This window comes from Scylla paramamosain, unplaced genomic scaffold (assembly GCF_035594125.1).
Source record: "Scylla paramamosain isolate STU-SP2022 unplaced genomic scaffold, ASM3559412v1 Contig1, whole genome shotgun sequence".
Lineage (NCBI taxonomy): Eukaryota > Metazoa > Arthropoda > Malacostraca > Decapoda > Portunidae > Scylla > Scylla paramamosain.
In genome coordinates, this window is record NW_026973666.1 from 4595209 (window position 1) to 4612500 (window position 17292).

Consider the following 17292-nt stretch of genomic DNA (forward strand, 5'->3'; position numbering starts at 1 on the left):
GTTCTTCCTTTTCTTTCTTTCTTTTTTTCGTTTTTCGTTTCTTCCTTCCTTCGTTCTTTTCTTCATTTCATTTGTCACCCTTCTTTTATTTTTCCTTCTAATTCCCCTTTTCATTTCGTTCTCTCCTTTCCTTCTCTACTGTTAATTTTCTTCTTTATTCCTTCTTTCCTTCTTTCTTCGTCTTTATCAATTATCCTTTCCGTTTCTCCCTTCTTCCTTTCTTTATTCTTTGTCATCTTTCGTTTTTTCCCCTCAATTTCTCTGTTCGCTAAATTATTCACATTGGTTTGCATAAAAATAGATAAATAAATAAATAAATAAATAAATAAGTTGCGAATTTTCATATTTATAAATTTTCCACCTCTTTTTCTTTCACTTCATTCATAATAAACTAAAGAAAAATAATTACTGAGTTTAAATTAAATATATGATCTTTTTTTTTTTTCCTGTTCTTTCGTTCAACTAAATTAATATACGTTTAAAATAACAAATTAATTTATCTTTAAGTTCTACTATTTTTTTTTTTCGTTTGCTCTTTCAATTATATGCATTTAATTCAACACAAACACACACACACACAAAACAACAACAACAGCAATAATAATAATAATAATAATAATAATAATAATAATAATAATAATAATAATAATAATAATAACTAATGTAATCTTCCACACAAACACACACACGCACGCACATATATTCTTGTTTATCTCGCATTAAAACGCTTATTTTTTTATATTAATTATTCAGATATTTACTTTATTTCATTACCTCAAGTCATTCCCAGTCTCTTAAATCTAAATATTATGATAAACTATTAAAATTTTCTTTCTTTCTTTATTTTTTCACTATATCTTCTTAATTTTCTGTGTTTTTTATCGGTTATATTCTCTCTCTCTCTCTCTCTCTCTCTCTCTCTCTCTCTCTCTCTCTCTCTCTCTCTCTCTCTCTCTCTCTCTCTCTCTTATCCTTTCGTTCACTCAATTTGTCGTTTTCTCTCGTTTTCTATAATTTTTCTCTTCATTTCACTCGTTTCCTCCATTCTTCTCTCTTCCTTTTGTCTTCATTCTTCATTCTCTTCTTTTTTTTCTCTATTTATCCTTTCTTCTCTTATTTTGCTATTTCTTCTCTCGTTTCCTCCACTTTTCTCCATCCTTCTCTCTTCCTTATGTCTTCATTCTCTTCTTTTTTATCTATCTATCCTTTCTTCTCCTTTATTTTGCGATTCTTATCTCATTTCTTGCACTTTTCTCTTCATTTCACTCAATTTCCTCCATCTATCTTTCTTTCATCTATAACTAAAACAGGTCTTCAAATCTTCCTTGCTTTTCATTTATTTACACTTAAGTTACTTCAAATATTTACGTTTTCTAAAGATCTATTCATTTTCTTTACTTATGGCATAACTTTAACATCGTATTTAAAGTTTATGTTCTTTAAAAATCGTCTAAGTTTTTTTTTTTCACGTTATTTTTTTCAAGTTTTTCTAAGTGTTGCCTAAAAAAAAAAAAAAGTTTCAGTCGCTAACATTTTCTTTAGTTTCCCATTTTCTGTTGCCTTTTATTTACCCACATTTCACTAAGGCATGGGGCGTCTATCTCTTAAAGAGTCCTGCCCACATTCCCTCTAAGGCATCAATAATAAGTTTTTCCAAGCACTTGTAACTTTAAGGCGTAACTTGGCGACACACAGCCACCACAAATTAGCTTAAGTTTGGCTAAGGTCCGTGAGTCTTGATAACCTTGCAGTTCGTTACAATGCTACCACTGCCCCACTCACTCACTCAGCACCCGGGGAAAGGCACAAATCGACGTTTAAAACACACTGGAAAAAATTATCCTCACTACACGCACTCACACACACACATAACCTAGAAAACCAACATTTCGGGCTTCAAAACTCGACTGTTACAAATTAAGATGCTGGATTCCTCACCCGTCCAGCGCATCCCAACGTTACTTTTAAACAGACCCCCGTATGAAGATATTTAGAGACTTCTAGACCTCAAACAGACCTCGATATTAGCTGTAAAGGACAGGCACACAAACACCTCAAACTTCGATGGTGGAGGGCGCAGGGGCCACGATGGGTACTCGGTTCTGGTCGGCTCGGAAGTTTGAGGTACGCCCGTTGGACACCGCGCCTTGTCTGGGGTTCCTCGGCCGCATAATCTTCCCGCTGGTGATGAGGCGGCCGAATCCTTCCTGGTGGGCGAACGCGTAGCCAGAGCGGATAGACCGACGTGATCTGTGGATTATATAGTGGGTAGGTGGATTAAATGTGGTTTGGTGGGTTAAATCTTAGTCTATCTTACCCATAACTCAATATCACCAAAACATTAGCTATTTTTTCCTCTTCTTTCCTAACCAAACCCTCTCGCAGTCTTCCCTCGCTCTCTCCAGTGTACCTCATACCTGCGGGCAGATGGCGTTCTTGCAATTCGGTGTTCTGTCCGCTGGCTGGCCATTTTCGCATCATGTCTCTGCTTGAACCGCACCTTGTCGGAGAGGGTCGGGTGTACGTCAACCCAGTAGAATCGCCAGGCCATCACAGGGAGCATGAGAATGACGATGGTGAGGAGCGTGGTGAAATAGAACATTGGTTCACCCATTGCCTGGGAAATTGGTGGAGAAAACGAAGGTGAAAAAGGGTTGAAGGGAGGTACGGTTATTTTAATTGTTTATCTTAATTATTTGTGTTTATTTTGTATTTTTTTCACGTTTTCTTTATTGTTTCATTTGTTTTTTTATTTTCTCATTATTTTTTTATTCCTTATTTATTTATTTTTTGCGTTCTCGTGGCTCAGTGGATAAGTAACGGTCTTTGAAGTGTGCGTTGCCCACCAAGGTTCGAATCCCACTTAGTACATGACAAATTGATAGAAAACACCTTAGTTGCAAAAATACGAGTGATACAAGAACACAGGGGTCGGTGCAGGAAGCCATCTGGTCTACACGTGGCAGTCCATGAATGAAATGTGCCCGCTTGTTACCACCTTTCATTCCCACCCATACACCTGTCTTGTCTTGCAAAGCTTATTGACTCCCACTAACAGCCCCCCCCCCTCTCTCTCTCTCTCTCTTTGATTTTTCTCTTTTCCTTATTTTCACTATTTTTTAATCTTTTTATCTAATTACATGTTTTTTTTTTCTCTCATTTTTCTTTCTTTCCTTATTTTCACTTTCAATCTATTTATCTCCCTAATTACATGCTTCTCTCTCTCTCTCTCTCTCTCTCTCTCTCTCTCTCTCTCTCTCTCTCTCTCTCTCTCTCATTTCACTATCTTTCAATCTATTTATCTCTTATTACATGCTTCTCTTTCTCTCTCTCTCTCTCTCTCTCTCTCTCTCTCTCTCTCCTCTCTCTCTCTCTCTCTCTCTCTCTCTCTCTTACCTTAGCCAGGGCACCCACATATTCCCCCTGCAGGAGGTAGTTATAGGCATACTGAAGCAGGAGGTAGAAGATGAGGGAGCCCCAGATTGTGATGTGGTGAAACAAAGTCCAATATGATGTGTCCAGGCAGATCTGTGGATGAATGAAAGGTGTTGGGTTAGTTAGGTTAGGTTAGGTTAGGTCAGGTTAAGTTAGGTTTGGTTTAGTTAGGTTAAGTTTGGGTAGGTTTGGTTAAGTTAGGTTAAGTTAGGTTAGGTTAAGTTTGGGTAGGTTAGGTTAGGTTTGGTTAAGTTAGGTTAGGTTAAGTTAGGTTAGGTTAAGTTTGGGTAGGTTAGGTTAGGTTTGTTAAGCTAGGTTAGGTTAGGTTAAGTTAGGTTTGGTTAAGTTAGGTTTGGTTAGGTTAAGTTTGGGTAGGTTTGGTTAAGTTAGGTTTGGTTTAAGTTAGGTTAAGTTTGATTAGATTAGGTTAGGTTTGGTTAAGTTAGGTTAGGTTAAATTTGGGTAGGTTAAGTTAGGTTTGGTTTAGTTAAGTTAGGTTAGGTTAGATTATGTTAGGTTTGGTTTAGTTAAGTTAGGTTATGTTAGGTTTGGTTTAGTTAAGTTAGGTTAGGTTTGGTTAAGTTAAGGTTAGATTAGATTAGGTTAAGTTAGGTTAGGTTTAATTAGGTTAAGTTGTTAGGTCACAGAGTTTGTATGTGTAAAGACTTATATTTTCTTAGTGTTCTTTAGGTTAGGTTACATTAGGGTAGGCAACAGGGGTGGACCAGTGTGTGTGTGTGTGTGTGTGTGTGTGTGTGTGTGTGTGTGTGTGTGTGTGTGTGTGTGTGTGTGTGTGTGTGTGTGTGTGTGTGTGTGTGTGTGTGTGTGTGTGTGTGTGTGGCCAGCTGAGGTGTGCCTAGTCTTCAGGTGCATACAAGAGAGGTCCATAAGGCTGTCACATTCAACCAAGGACTGATGGGGCTGAGAGAATTAATATATGTGTGTGTGTGTGTGTGAGTGTGTGTGTGTGTGTGTGTGTGTGTGTGTGTGTGTGTGTGTGTGGTGTGTGTGTTTTCTGCCTCCTCACCTGCATAGTGACGACGATAACGAGGATGGTCGCTACAACACTGCCAAAAAGTCTGCTGGTCGGCCATACTGCGTCCCTCGGTATCCATGGCGTTGTAGTAAGCCCCTGGGGAAGGCCATGTAGGGTGCAGGGGGGGAAGGGAGGTAGAGAGAGGTAGAGGTAGAGGTAGAGGTAGAGGTAGAGGTAGAGAGGGAGGAAGGGAAAGGAACAGAAGTATGAAAAATATGAGAATGAGAAGGAAAAAAAGTGTAATGTGAGGAAGAAATGGAGGAGAGAGAGAGAGAGAGAGAGAGAGAGAGAGAGAGAGAGAGAGAGAGAGAGAGAGAGAGAGAGAGAGAGAGAGAGAGAGAGAGAGAGAGAGAGAGAGAGAGAGAAGCGATAAAAAGGAAGAAAAAGGAGAAAAGAGAAAGAGAGAGAGAACCAGGAGGACAAGAAGGAAGAGGAGGAGGAGGAGGAGGAAAAAAGGGAAAATTAAAACATACATAAATAACTGCACAGATTTCCCTTCCTCCTCCTGTGTGTATGTACGTACGTATGTCCAATCTTTGACATAACCTACTGTGCATAACCTCTGTCCGTTAAACACCAGTTCTTTAATAATAAGTTTAAATTCCTACATTAACTCAATCTGTGTATGAATGAATGAGTTCACAAGGATTCAGAAGGCTGTATAGGCTTAAATCCCATTAATATACAAGTTTACAAGGCTGGTGTGTGTGTGTAAACGTAAAAGTACAAGATTTATAAGCAGTGTGTGTGTGTTAACCTCATTAATGCGAGTTTTCAAGCGTGGTATGTTAGTAAACTCAATAATGCGATAGTTTACGAGGCTAGAATCTGTTTAAATCTCATTAATACAAGTTTATAAGCCTAAATTAACAAGTATCCATTAAGTTTACATACCTAACTTAACCCAGCCTGTATAAAAGTCCAATTATTAACTTAGTAAACAATTTTAAACTTAATACAACCACTGCAAGCTGTGAATATGTACTGGTTACATCACACACACCGGTATACAGTGGTGGTGCCTGTGGTGTAGACAAGGCAACACTGATAGCCAAGACTGTGAGGTGGTGGTGGTGGTGGTGGTGATGGTAGTGGTGGTGGTGGTGATTCTACTTATTTATCTATATTTATTTATCTATTTTTGTTTATCTATTTTTCTTACCTTAATTGGACTTGTGTTTGTAGAGCTCTCTCTCTCTCTCTCTCTCTCTCTCTCTCTCTCTCTCTCTCTCTCTCTCTCTCCTCTCTCTCTCTCTCTCTCTCTCTCATGTACTACCAGATAAGAGAACAGAAGGAGGAGGAGGAGGAGGAAGGAATGAACAGACGATTAGGAAGAGGAGGTGGAGGAACAGAAAATGATAAGGAGGAGGAACAAAAGATAAGAAAGAGGAGAAGGAAGAATAAATAATAGAAAAAGGAGAAGGAGAAGGAGAAGGAGGAGGAAGAAGAGGAAGAACAAGATAAGATTGAAAACTTAAACTAATCCAAATCTAAATTCGCAAATCTCCTTACACACACACGCACACACACACAGAGAGAGACACCCACCTTGCCCTACTCCTTGACCCCTACACTCCTGACCCTACACTCCCTTGACCCCTACACCCCTTGCCCCCCCATGAACTCGCACCCAACTCACCGAAAGGTATGAAAAACAGAACACAGGAAGTTACAAATCCGTGAACTGCAGAACGGAAAAATTCTCTCTTATTAAAACAACGCATTCTTGAGTCCCGGGGTGTACAACTTGGGGAACGCCAGACTGCACTTAGCGCTCACGTCTTGCTCAAATATTCCCAGCGCCAACACCGGCATGGAGGTGTAGAAGAGATTGTACACCCGAGATGAACATTGGGTCAAAGAGAGTCTGGGTGGGGGAGATAAACGAGGGTGATTGGTGGTGGTGGTGGTGGTGAGGTGGGTGTAAGGAAGGAAAGGATTGGTGGGTTTAAATAAGGAAGGGTGGTTTTCAGTGACTTGTGACGAAAATAGGTTAGAGAAATGGTAGGAAAAATTAGGCTGCGAATGGTTTTTGTGAAGAAAGGCTTGTCTGGGTAGGATAAGGTAGAGATGCAGTAGGATTAAGTAAATTAAATGGTGTTTAAAGATGAAGAGAGGAAGATTGAGGTAAGATATGGCGTCTGGTGGTGATGGTGGTGGTGTTGAAGGCTTGATAAGAATAGGTAGCTGTGAAATGGGTGTCTGAACAGGATACGATGGAAAGATAAGGAAAATAGAAACAGATATAAGGGGAAATAGGAGTGTTTTAAATGGAAGAAGGGAAAATAAATAAGGAAAAATGATAAATGAAGATAATTTTTCAAGAGGAAAGGGAAGAAAACGGAGGAAAATGATAAAGTGGAGAAATGTTGCAGTGTGCGGGAAAAGATGGTGGTTTTTGAAAGGGTTAAAGGGAAGAAATGGAAGGAAAGAAACAGGAGGAGGAGGAGGAGGAGGAGGAGGAGGAGAACAGGAGGGTTGTGGTGGTGGTGGTGACAAGTGGTGGTGGTGGTGGTGGTGGTATAAACAAATGCATTATCAAAAAAATTTACACATTATCAAATATACAAAATAGAAAACGAAAAACAAGACAATTTACAACAAACAAACACAAACAAACACAAACGAACACACACACACACACACACACACACACACACACACACACACCCTTAATGGTTAGCTTATACAAGGAAAAAATAAATAAATAATTAATATATACAAATAATACACTACTTTATACATCAATACCCCCACCCCCCCCCTCTTTACTGTGGTGGTGGTGGTGGTGGTGGTTGGGGGGGGTAGGAGGGTAAATGCTTTGGTGTGTGTGTGTGCGTGTGTGTGTGTGTGTTGTACTTATGTGCCTGAAAGTACATACATACATACATACATACATACATACATACATACACGCATACAGGTTATTTAGTTAGTGTGTGTGTGTGTGTGTGTCTAAGTATTTGTTATATATATACGAGTCTTCCGCAAACAGACACACACACACAGACTCAGTGCGATTCCCACCATGGTGCGAGCCATCAATCGATAGTATTTCCCTCCTAGATTAGTCTTACCGTTAGGATTAATGTTAAGTTTTTCCCCATCCCCTATGTACATTTTCAGTTTGTCAACTGCCTAAATAATAAACCGTTTATTATTATTATTATTATTATTATTACAACACACCAACGCGCTCAATAAGTGAAATCTGGCAAGGTGACACAAGATCCCGTGAGGTGATGGTGCCACACAGTGCTAGAGATAAAAAAAACACACAAAAAATAAACAAATAACAATAACGACTAAAAAAAAAACGCAAGAAAACTCCGACAAACGTGGACTTGGCAACATTGCGGTGACGGCGGCGCTGGCTTGGCAACTCCGCGACTCACCGTACGGGACAAACAGAATTAGGAAGGACGTTAATGCTCCATGTACGGCACTCCAGACAAACACACGCTTATTGAAGAGAAGATTGTGGTGCCCAGGCGTGTAAAGCTTGGGGTACCACCGGCTGTAGTAATCGTTGACATCTTGATCCATAATGCCCATACAAAGCACGGGTAGGGATGTATAGAAGAGGTTGTATGTTGAAATGAAAAATGGATCGTACACCGTCTGAAAAAAAATCGCGTTTGTTTTGTTTTTTGTTTTTTGTTTTTTTCTTTTTAATTATGGTGCGTTTGTTTTTCGTTTGTGTTTGGTGGTGTTGATTATTTTTTTTTTTGTTATTGTGTGTGTGTGTGTGTGTGTGTGTGTGTGTGTGTGTGTGTGTGTGTGTGTGTGTGTGTTTAGGCTACGTTTTCCTTGTGTTTCCATTGCTTGTCAGTCATGAGGGCACAGAAAACGCGAAAAAGGTTGCCATACTTTTCAAAGCGTACACGACCTTCCAAACACACACACACACACACACACACACACGTCCAATACCGTAATGGGTGAAGGCCTTGTAAATTTGGTACCCCGCTTGGAGAAGAGAAAAGAAATGGTGTTTTTTTTTTTTTTTCGCTTTTAAATATCTGATGAAACACACACACATACGCCATACACAAACACACACAAACACATATAAACACAAACCTGAAAAAAAACACTAGAAATGCAGTTTTTCCCCCATTCTGTGAAAATCTGATGAAAATACAAATATATAGATGAACTGGGAACAAGAAAGTCGACTCCCCGTTAATACACTGATAAAAAAAAAAAAAAAAAAAAAAAAGAAAAAGAAAAAAAAAAGGAATTATTGTGATAGGACGGCAAGACTACCAAAAGTTAAGTAACGTAAAAATAAATAAAAAAAAAAGACAGAGAGGAGGAAACGTAACCAAGAGATGAGATAATCAAGTTGAAGGCTTCTCCCCACAAACCCAGCCATTCACACACCAAACACACACTCTCTCTCACCTGACAGGGAAGAAAATGAAGAAAACAGACCAGAAATTATGCAGGGAAGAGGAAAAGTAACCAAAAGATGGGGTAGTCAAGTTGAAGGCTTCTCCCCACCAACCCAGCCATTCACACACCAAACACACACTCTCTCTCACCTGGACAGGGAAGAAAATGAAGAAAACAGACCAGAAATAAGAGAAAGGATGGAAAGTAACTGAGAGGATAGTAGAGATGAAGGCTTCTCCCCACCAACACACTATAAATACACTCTCTCTCTCTCTCTCTCTCTCTCTCTCTCTCTCTCTCTCTCTCTCTCTCTCTCTCTCTCTCTCTCTCTCTCTCTCTCTCCCCTGGGAAAAGAAGAAAAATAAACAAAAATAACAGAGGAAGAAGGAAAAACCAGCATATATGAAACACAAGATAGCAAAGTAGAAGGCTTCTCCCCACCAACACACTAGAAACACACACATTCTCCCTCTCTCTCACCTGGAAAACGAAGAAAAAACAAAAAATAAGAGGAAGAAGGAAAAACCAGCATATATGAAACACAAGATAGCAAAGTAGAAGGCTTCTCCCCACCAACCCAGCCAAAATACACACTCACCTGGGCGGAGAACGCGACGAAGAACGCGAACCAAAAATGACAAAGTGTGAAGGCAAAATTTTTATAGAAGAAGTATCTGAGAAATTTGCACATTCTGTAGTACGACCAGCGACCGTGGACCAGCAACAGGCGCTCCAGGAACTTGAACTGTGCGACCGAGTAATCCGACGCCAGCACCGCCTGAAGCCCCTCCTGTCCAGAGATGCCCACGCCAATGTGAGCCGCTGTGGGGAGATAAGAGAGAGAGACAGTGAGAGAGAGAGAGAGAGGGGAGAGAAGAAGCAGGGTTAAATATTGTAAAGAACGTCTAAGGGCTTTTTTTTTTAAGTTTTTGATTTTTGTTAAGTGTTTTTTTGTGTGTTTTTATGCAAGAGTGTTGGATAAAGAGAAAGGTTAAATCTAGTGCCTTTAAAGAATATTTGTTTTTTTCTCGTTTTTTTTTCTTTAATTCTTGTTTATTTATTTATTTATTTATTATTTACGAGAGGTTAGGTCAGGTCAAGTTATGTGCCTTAAAAAATATTAGTGTTTTATTCCTATTTTTGTTTTCTTAATTTCTTTTTTTCACTCTGAAGTACAGTGAAAACTTAAGTTCGTTTGTTTGTTCGTTCATTTGTTTATTAGTTAGTTTGTTTGTTTGTTAACCTATATGATGCCGTGACCCCATAACACACCCCTAGCCTCCCCATTACTCCACCAAACCCCTCCACTCCACACTCATCACCACCACCACCACCACAACCTTTCTCCTCCCTTCCTCACTCTCACCACCACCACCACCACCACCACCACCACCCCCTCCTCCTCACTCACCACCATCACCCCTATCACCAGATCCAGCCCTTCATTCAACACCATCACCACACCACTTCTCATCCCCTCACTGACCACCACCATCACCCCCATCACCCCACCCCTTCTCCTCCCCTCACTGACCACCACCATCACCGCCCATCACCCCCGCCACTTACTTTTAATCATAGACACATCATTGGCCCCATCACCAACCGCCAGAGTGACAGCCTTCTTGTACCTCTTCACCAAGTCAACCACCATCGCCTTCTGCAGCGGAGTGACCCGACAGCATATCACCGCCTTGCCTGGGTCGTGAGAGGTCAACGTGAGGGCACAGTAAGGTCAGGTGAAAAAATGTGTTTGACTCCTGACCCCCTCCACCCCCCGTACAAGCCCCCGCACCCTCAGTACTCACAGAAGCTGGCCACCTCCAGGAAGAGCCTCTCGTACTTTGCGTTGAGAGCAAAGACGAGGGAGTGTCCGTTGATGACAAGGGCGTAGTCCGCTCGTACCTCCCCCACCTCACTCAGCGTGTCTGCACCCAACGCGTCCTCACTGCAGGAGAGAGGGAGAGTGAGAGGGAGAAGGAGATGCATAGATACTGTTGCTAACACACTCAAAACACCCCAAAGGACACTCAAAACATCCCCAAAACATCCAAACACACTCCAAAACACTCAAAACACCACAAAACACACCCTAAAACACTCAAACACATCCCAAAACACCCCAAAACACTCAAAACACACTCAAAACACCCTCAAACACACCCAATATTTCCCAAAACACCCCAAAACAGCCCAAAAACACTCAAAACACACTCAAAACACCCTCAAACACACCCAATATTTCCAAAAACACTCAAAACACACTCAAAACACCCCCAAAACACACTCAAAACACACTCAAAACACCCCAAAACACCCGCCCCACACCCCATAACGCACCTAAACGTGACCACACTGAGGCTGGTCTGGTTATGCGCACTGTGAGACATGTTCCGAATCTGTTCTCTAGTCCGTTGCAGCTGGTCCTCCACCTCTGATGCATTCTGGGCATCTATCACAAACACCTCCACCATCTCGTCCGTCAGCAGCTGTGTGGAGGAGGCCGTTAGGTGGAGGAGGAGGTGGAGGTGAAGATTTGATTAGATGATGAAAATGTGGAGGAGAGATTGGGTTTGTTAGTGGAGCGGTGGAGGAAAAGTGGAGGAAAATCTGGGTTCTGTAGTGGAGGAAAGATTGGGTGAGTGCATCTCTCTCTCTCTCTCTCTCTGCATCATATTTCTTCTTTCTTCTAAATAAAAAATCTTTCCATCTTATTTTCTTCTTATTTTCCTTAAATTTTCCTTCTTTTCCTCAATTTATTCCCTAGTTCACATTTCCTTTCACTACACCCTCTTCTAATTACCGTTTATCATTATTTTCTCTCCTTCCTCTTGATCTAACACACCCAAAGTCACTCCAAACTCTCTCTCTCTCTCTCTCTCTCTCTCTCTCTCTCTCTCTCTCTCTCTCTCTCTCTCTCTCTCTCTCTCTCTCTCTCTCTCTCACCTGGCAGGAGTACCCAATGTTGATCGCTGTCTCCTGCTTGTCACCAGTCAGTACCCAGATCTTGATGCCAGCCATAGCCAGATTTGCAATGGTTTGTGGCACCCCATCTTGTAGCTTGTCCTCTATTGCTGTGGCTACCTGGTGGGGTACGGGTGAAGGGGGGAAGGTATGGGGGTGCAGGGAGGGGTGCAGGGAGGGGTGAGGGGTCAGGGGAAGGGAGGGGGAGGATAGAAGTGGTTTGGTTAGGTTATGTTAGGTTAGTTTGTTTATTTTTATTTATTTTTAGTGTGGTGCTGATCTCTCTCTCTCTCTCTCTCTCCTCTCTCTCTCTCTCCTCTCTCTCTCTCTCACTCACCCAATAGCACCAGATCTTTCTCTATCTCCCTCATATATGGCGTCCAGCTTGGCATCTCTGTTATCGAGGGACACGGCCGCCTCGTGGTGTCTGCTCTTCCACGTCCTTGAGGGAGAGAGAGTGGGAGATTAGTGATGGTGGTGGTGGTGGTAGTAGTGGTGGTGGTAGTGGTGGTGGTTGTGGTGTTTCTCCTGTTAGTAATGCAGAGATCTTGTTAATCTGTCACTAGATACGTAAAATCACCCTTGAAAAACCCACGCCACTTATCATTTCTCCTGTTAGTAATGCAGAAATCTTGTTAAATCCTGTCACTAGAACCGTAAAAACACCCTTGAAAACCCACGCCACTTATCGTTTCTCCTGTTAATAATGCAGAAATCTTGTTAATCTGTCACTGGAACCTGTAAAAAAACCCTTGAAAACCCACGCCACTTATCGTTTCTCCTGTTAATAATGCAGAAATCTTGTTAATCTGTCACTGGAACTGTAAAAACACCCTTTGAAAACCCACGCCACTTATCGTTTCTCCTGTTAATAAAGCAGAAAATCTTGTTAATCTGTCACTGGAACTGTAAAAACACCCTTGAAAACCCACGCCCACTTATCGTTTCTCCCTGTTAAAAATGCAGAATCTCTTGTTAATCTGTCACTGGATACTGTAAAAACACCCTTGAAAACCCACGCCACTTATCGTTTCTCTCCTATTAGTGATGTTGTGAATGAATGAGACAGAATGAAAAGATGAAGGAAAGAAAGTTATTTAAATTTTGTCCCTCTTCCCTGCATCTCTCTCTTACACCTTCATCTCTCTCTCTCTCTTACACCTTCATCTCCCTCTCTCCCCTCTCTCTCTCACCTGAAAGTAGTCCTCTTCAAGGTCCTTATAAGCCAGACAAAGAGTTCTCAGGCCATCCCCAGCAAACGCCTGCACAACGGGTTCTCATTAAACACTTCTTAAATGTTATTAGGTGTGGTGTTTAAGTGTGTGTGTGTGTGTGTGTGTGTGTGTGTGTGTGTGTGTGTGTGTGTGTGTGTGTGTGTGTGTGTGTGTGTGTGTGTGTGTGTGTGTGTGTGTGTGTTGATGTCTGTTTTCTCTCTCTCTTTCTCTCTCTCACACGCACACAAAACATCCTCTCTCCTCTCTCTCACACACACACACACACAAACAGACACACATACACACAAACACTCCTCTCGTTCTCTCTCTTACATTCAACACACCTCTCCCTCTCTCTCTTTCTCTATCCCCTACACACACACACACACACACAGACACACACACAGACACACAGACACAGACACACCCCTCTCCCTCTCTCCCTTACGTCAAGATGCTCCTGCGTGTGTCTTTTCAAGCTTTCCTGGCCACTTTTCAGCCTTTCGTAAATAATGGAGTCAGCACCCTTGCAATATAGCCTTATTCTGCCATCCTTTTTCAAAATAACGGACATTCTCTTCCGCACGTTGTTGAAGTCCAAGATACACAGAAGTTCATAGGTCTCTGGGATCTTCTTAGCCTGTCGGAGGATGGTTAGGTTAGGTTAGGTTAGGTTAGGGAGTGTTTGGGTTAGGTTTGGTTAAGTTAGGGAGTGTTTGGGTTGGTTAGGTTAGGTTAGGGAGTGTTTGGGTTGGTCTCTCTCTCTCTCTCTCTCTCTCTCCTCTCTCTCTCTCTCTCTCTCTCTCTCTCTCTCTCTCACTTAAACAATATATACGACAAGAAATAAGAAAATAAAAAATAGCAAACAAACAAAATCAACAAATAAATAAATAAATAATGAATCTCTCTCTCTCTCTCTCACACACACTTAAACAATATATACGATAACAAATAAGAAAATAAAAAATAAACAAAATCAATCAATAAATAAATAAATAATGAATCTCTCTCTCTCTCTCTCTCTCTCACTCACTTAAACAATATACTCGTATACGATAACAAATAAGAAAATAAAAAATAAACAAAATCAATCAATCAATAAATAAATAATGAATCTCTCTCTCTCTCTCTCTCTCTCTCTCTCTCTCTCTCTCTCACACACACACACTTAAACAATATATACGATAAGAAATAATAAAATAAAAAATAGCAAACAAACAAAATCAACAAATAAATAAATAAATAAATAAATAATTAATCTCTCTCTCTCTCTCTCTCTCTCTCTCTCTCTCTCTCTCTCTCTCTCTCTCTCTCTCACTCACAGAGATGGTGATGCTGTTTGGGGTCCGAGACTTGAAGACGAACCCAAAATTTCTTGCCGCAGATACCAAAGCACCCTCGTCTGGTGACTGTGCCTGGTACTCAAGTCGGCCTGGTGGTGGTGGTGGTGGTGGTGGTGGTGAGGGGAAGAGATCACATTATAAATATTGTCAAATGTAATGTAGGTTATTTTTGTCATTATTGTTATTATTATTATTATTATTATTATTATTATTATTATTATTATTATTTGTTTATTTATTTGATTTTTTGTATATAGTTGGTCCTCTCTCTCTCTCTCTCCTCTCTCTCCTCTCTCTCTCTCTCTCTCTCTCTCTCTCTCTCTCTTAAACTTTCTTTTTCATTCAATTTTCTCTCTCTCTTTCTCTCTCTTAAACCCTCAATATAACCTCTCTCTCTCTCTCTCTCTCTCTCTCTCTCTCTTTCTTTTTCATTCAATTTTCTTCTCTTTCTCTCTTAAACCCTCAATATAACCTCTCTCTCTCTCTCTCTCTCTCTCTCTCTCTCTCTCTCTCTCTCTCTCTCTCTCTCTCCAGCACACCCAGCCCCTCCCCCTTCCCCCAAACCATTCTCCCCCAGCCCCTCTCCCCACCTCTCCCTCTCCCTCACCATTCTTCTCCTCTGGCATAACAGTGTGACAGAGGGACAGGAGTCTGAAGAAGGCCTCACAGTTTTCGTCTCCAACCTCCAGCGCATCCATTAAACTCTGGTCGTAGAATTTAAATGATGCCTCGTGGAAAGGGTTGTCTGACATATCTACTGGCTGCACGAGCTGTTGGAGTGGTGGTAGTAGTAGTAGTAGTAGTAGTAGTAGTAGTTAGGGAGAGGAATACACGGAAGAAGAAGGACGACGAGGAAGGAAGGAAGGAAGGAAGGTGATGAACAGTGAAAGAAAGGAAGAAATGAAGGTAAATGATTTGAAGGGGCGAAAATGAAGAATGAAATGAGGAAGAAGTAAATAAATGACGTATGAAGAGATGAAAGAAAAGAAAAGAAAGAAAGAAAAACAAGATAGAAAGATAGAAAGAAAATGAAAGAAAAATCAACAAGAAAATATAATCATCATCATCATCATCATCATCATAACTATAATAATAATAATAATAGCAATAATCACACACCCCGTTTTCTACAGCAAGCGGGAATGTTAGAGGCACACTAAAGTAAACGAGATTAGGAGACAAAACAAAACAAACCAAAAAATAAAATAAATGAATAAATAAATAATGAGACAGATGGAATGAACAAAAAAGTTAGAAAATAAAAAAAATATATAAGCAAAGCAAAAAAAAAAGATAAATAAATAAAGGAAAAATGAATAAATAAATACATAATAAAAACATACGTAAAAGAAAACAAAGAAATAAACAATAAATAAACAAATAAATGAAAAAAAACATTACACTCAAAAAAAAAAATTGTAGTAAAAGCAAGCAGGTTACAAATGAATCACCATTAGTAATTTCTCAGCATTGCAAAAACATCGTACAAGAATTAGTCACCTGGAAAATAAATCACGGGTTATTTTGGCCCCCGTAGCACCGAAATAGATAAACAAATAAATGAAATAAAAAATATACAATTACAATTTATATTTACGCAATGAAATGAGAAAAGGATTAAACAGCATATTATTTTAGTTTACGCAATTAAATGAAAAAAAGATTTAACAGCATATTATTTAAGTTTCTGGTTTGTTTTACGTTACTAGGCTAGAAAGATATGATTATTTTTATTTTTATCATAATATTTACAGGTATAACAATCAATTATTATACTGTATATATAAAAAACTGAAAAAAATTTGTAAATGAAAAAAAATGTAACAATTAATTAAAATATTTCCAGTTTATTTTATTTTTCAATGTTCTTTTATTTTATTTTATTATCACTATATATTAAAAGATTCTCTCTCTCTCTCTCTCTCTCTCTCTCTCTCTCTCTCTCTCTCTCTCTCTCTCTCTCTCTCCTAATTCTATCTTCTATTTATTTTTTTGTAAGTATTTCACAAGCAAAGCTGTAGTAGTAGTAGTAGTAGTAGTAGTAGTAGTAGTAGTAGTAATTTGTTGTTGTTGCTGTAGTAGTAGTAGTAGTAGTAGTAGTAGTGGTAGTAGTAGTAGTTATTGTTGTTGTTGTTATTGTATGTATGAAAGTAATTATTATTATTATTGTTGTTGTTGTTGTTATTATTGTTTTGTTTTTAGTCTTTAAGCAACAAAATTAGACAAAAAATGTAAACTTATTAACTGTTATTATAATCGTTATTATTATTATTATAATTATTATTATTATTATTATTGTTAATATTGTTATTATTAAAAAAAGCAAGTGTTTGTGTGTGTGTGTGTGTGTGTGTGTGTGTGTGTGTGTGTGTGTGTGTGTGTGTGTGTGTGTGTGTGTGTGTGTGTGTGTGTGTGTGTCCAAGCAACCCCAAGCATAGAGACGAGAGGAGACGACAACAACAACAACAACAACAACAACAACAACAACAACAACAACAAAACAAACAAATAGAAAAAAAAAAACACGGAACAATTTGTAGCAGTAGCGGCGGCGGCGGCGGCGACAAACAAACAAACAAACAAACAAACAAACAAACAAACAAACAAACATACACACAAACAAGATGTGATGAAATTAATATGAATAAGAGAAAAGATTCGTCACTTGAGAAAATAATAATAATAATAATAATAATAATAATAATAATAATAATAATAATAATAATAATAATAATAATAATGGTTAAATTACATACAGGGTGTTTCAAAAGTGTGGGCGCTCTAGAATAATTACTTAACTTTTTTTTTTTACTAATACTGAAAAATATTAATGGAGAATCTGACTCGTTAATTTTTTGTTCATTTTTTTTTTCAAGAAGTACAAAAAATGATGCTACTTGGA

General features: G+C 39.5%; 1 protein-coding gene across 1 annotated transcript in view; it reads right to left on the reverse strand.

Moving 5' to 3' along the window:
• Positions 1 to 890: 890 nt before the first annotated feature.
• LOC135095841 (phospholipid-transporting ATPase ID-like) overlaps positions 891 to 17292 on the reverse strand; it is a 41388-nt gene continuing 24986 nt past the window's right edge. The window contains 16 exon segments of the mRNA XM_063996976.1: positions 891 to 2250; positions 2418 to 2617; positions 3397 to 3528; positions 4463 to 4510; positions 4512 to 4567; positions 7867 to 8092; positions 9468 to 9691; positions 10439 to 10567; positions 10678 to 10817; positions 11210 to 11358; positions 11816 to 11953; positions 12167 to 12277; positions 13030 to 13095; positions 13496 to 13687; positions 14370 to 14479; positions 14998 to 15160. Coding sequence (XP_063853046.1) covers positions 2055 to 2250; positions 2418 to 2617; positions 3397 to 3528; positions 4463 to 4510; positions 4512 to 4567; positions 7867 to 8092; positions 9468 to 9691; positions 10439 to 10567; positions 10678 to 10817; positions 11210 to 11358; positions 11816 to 11953; positions 12167 to 12277; positions 13030 to 13095; positions 13496 to 13687; positions 14370 to 14479; positions 14998 to 15160 — 2280 coding nt within the window. The 3' untranslated portion in view covers positions 891 to 2054.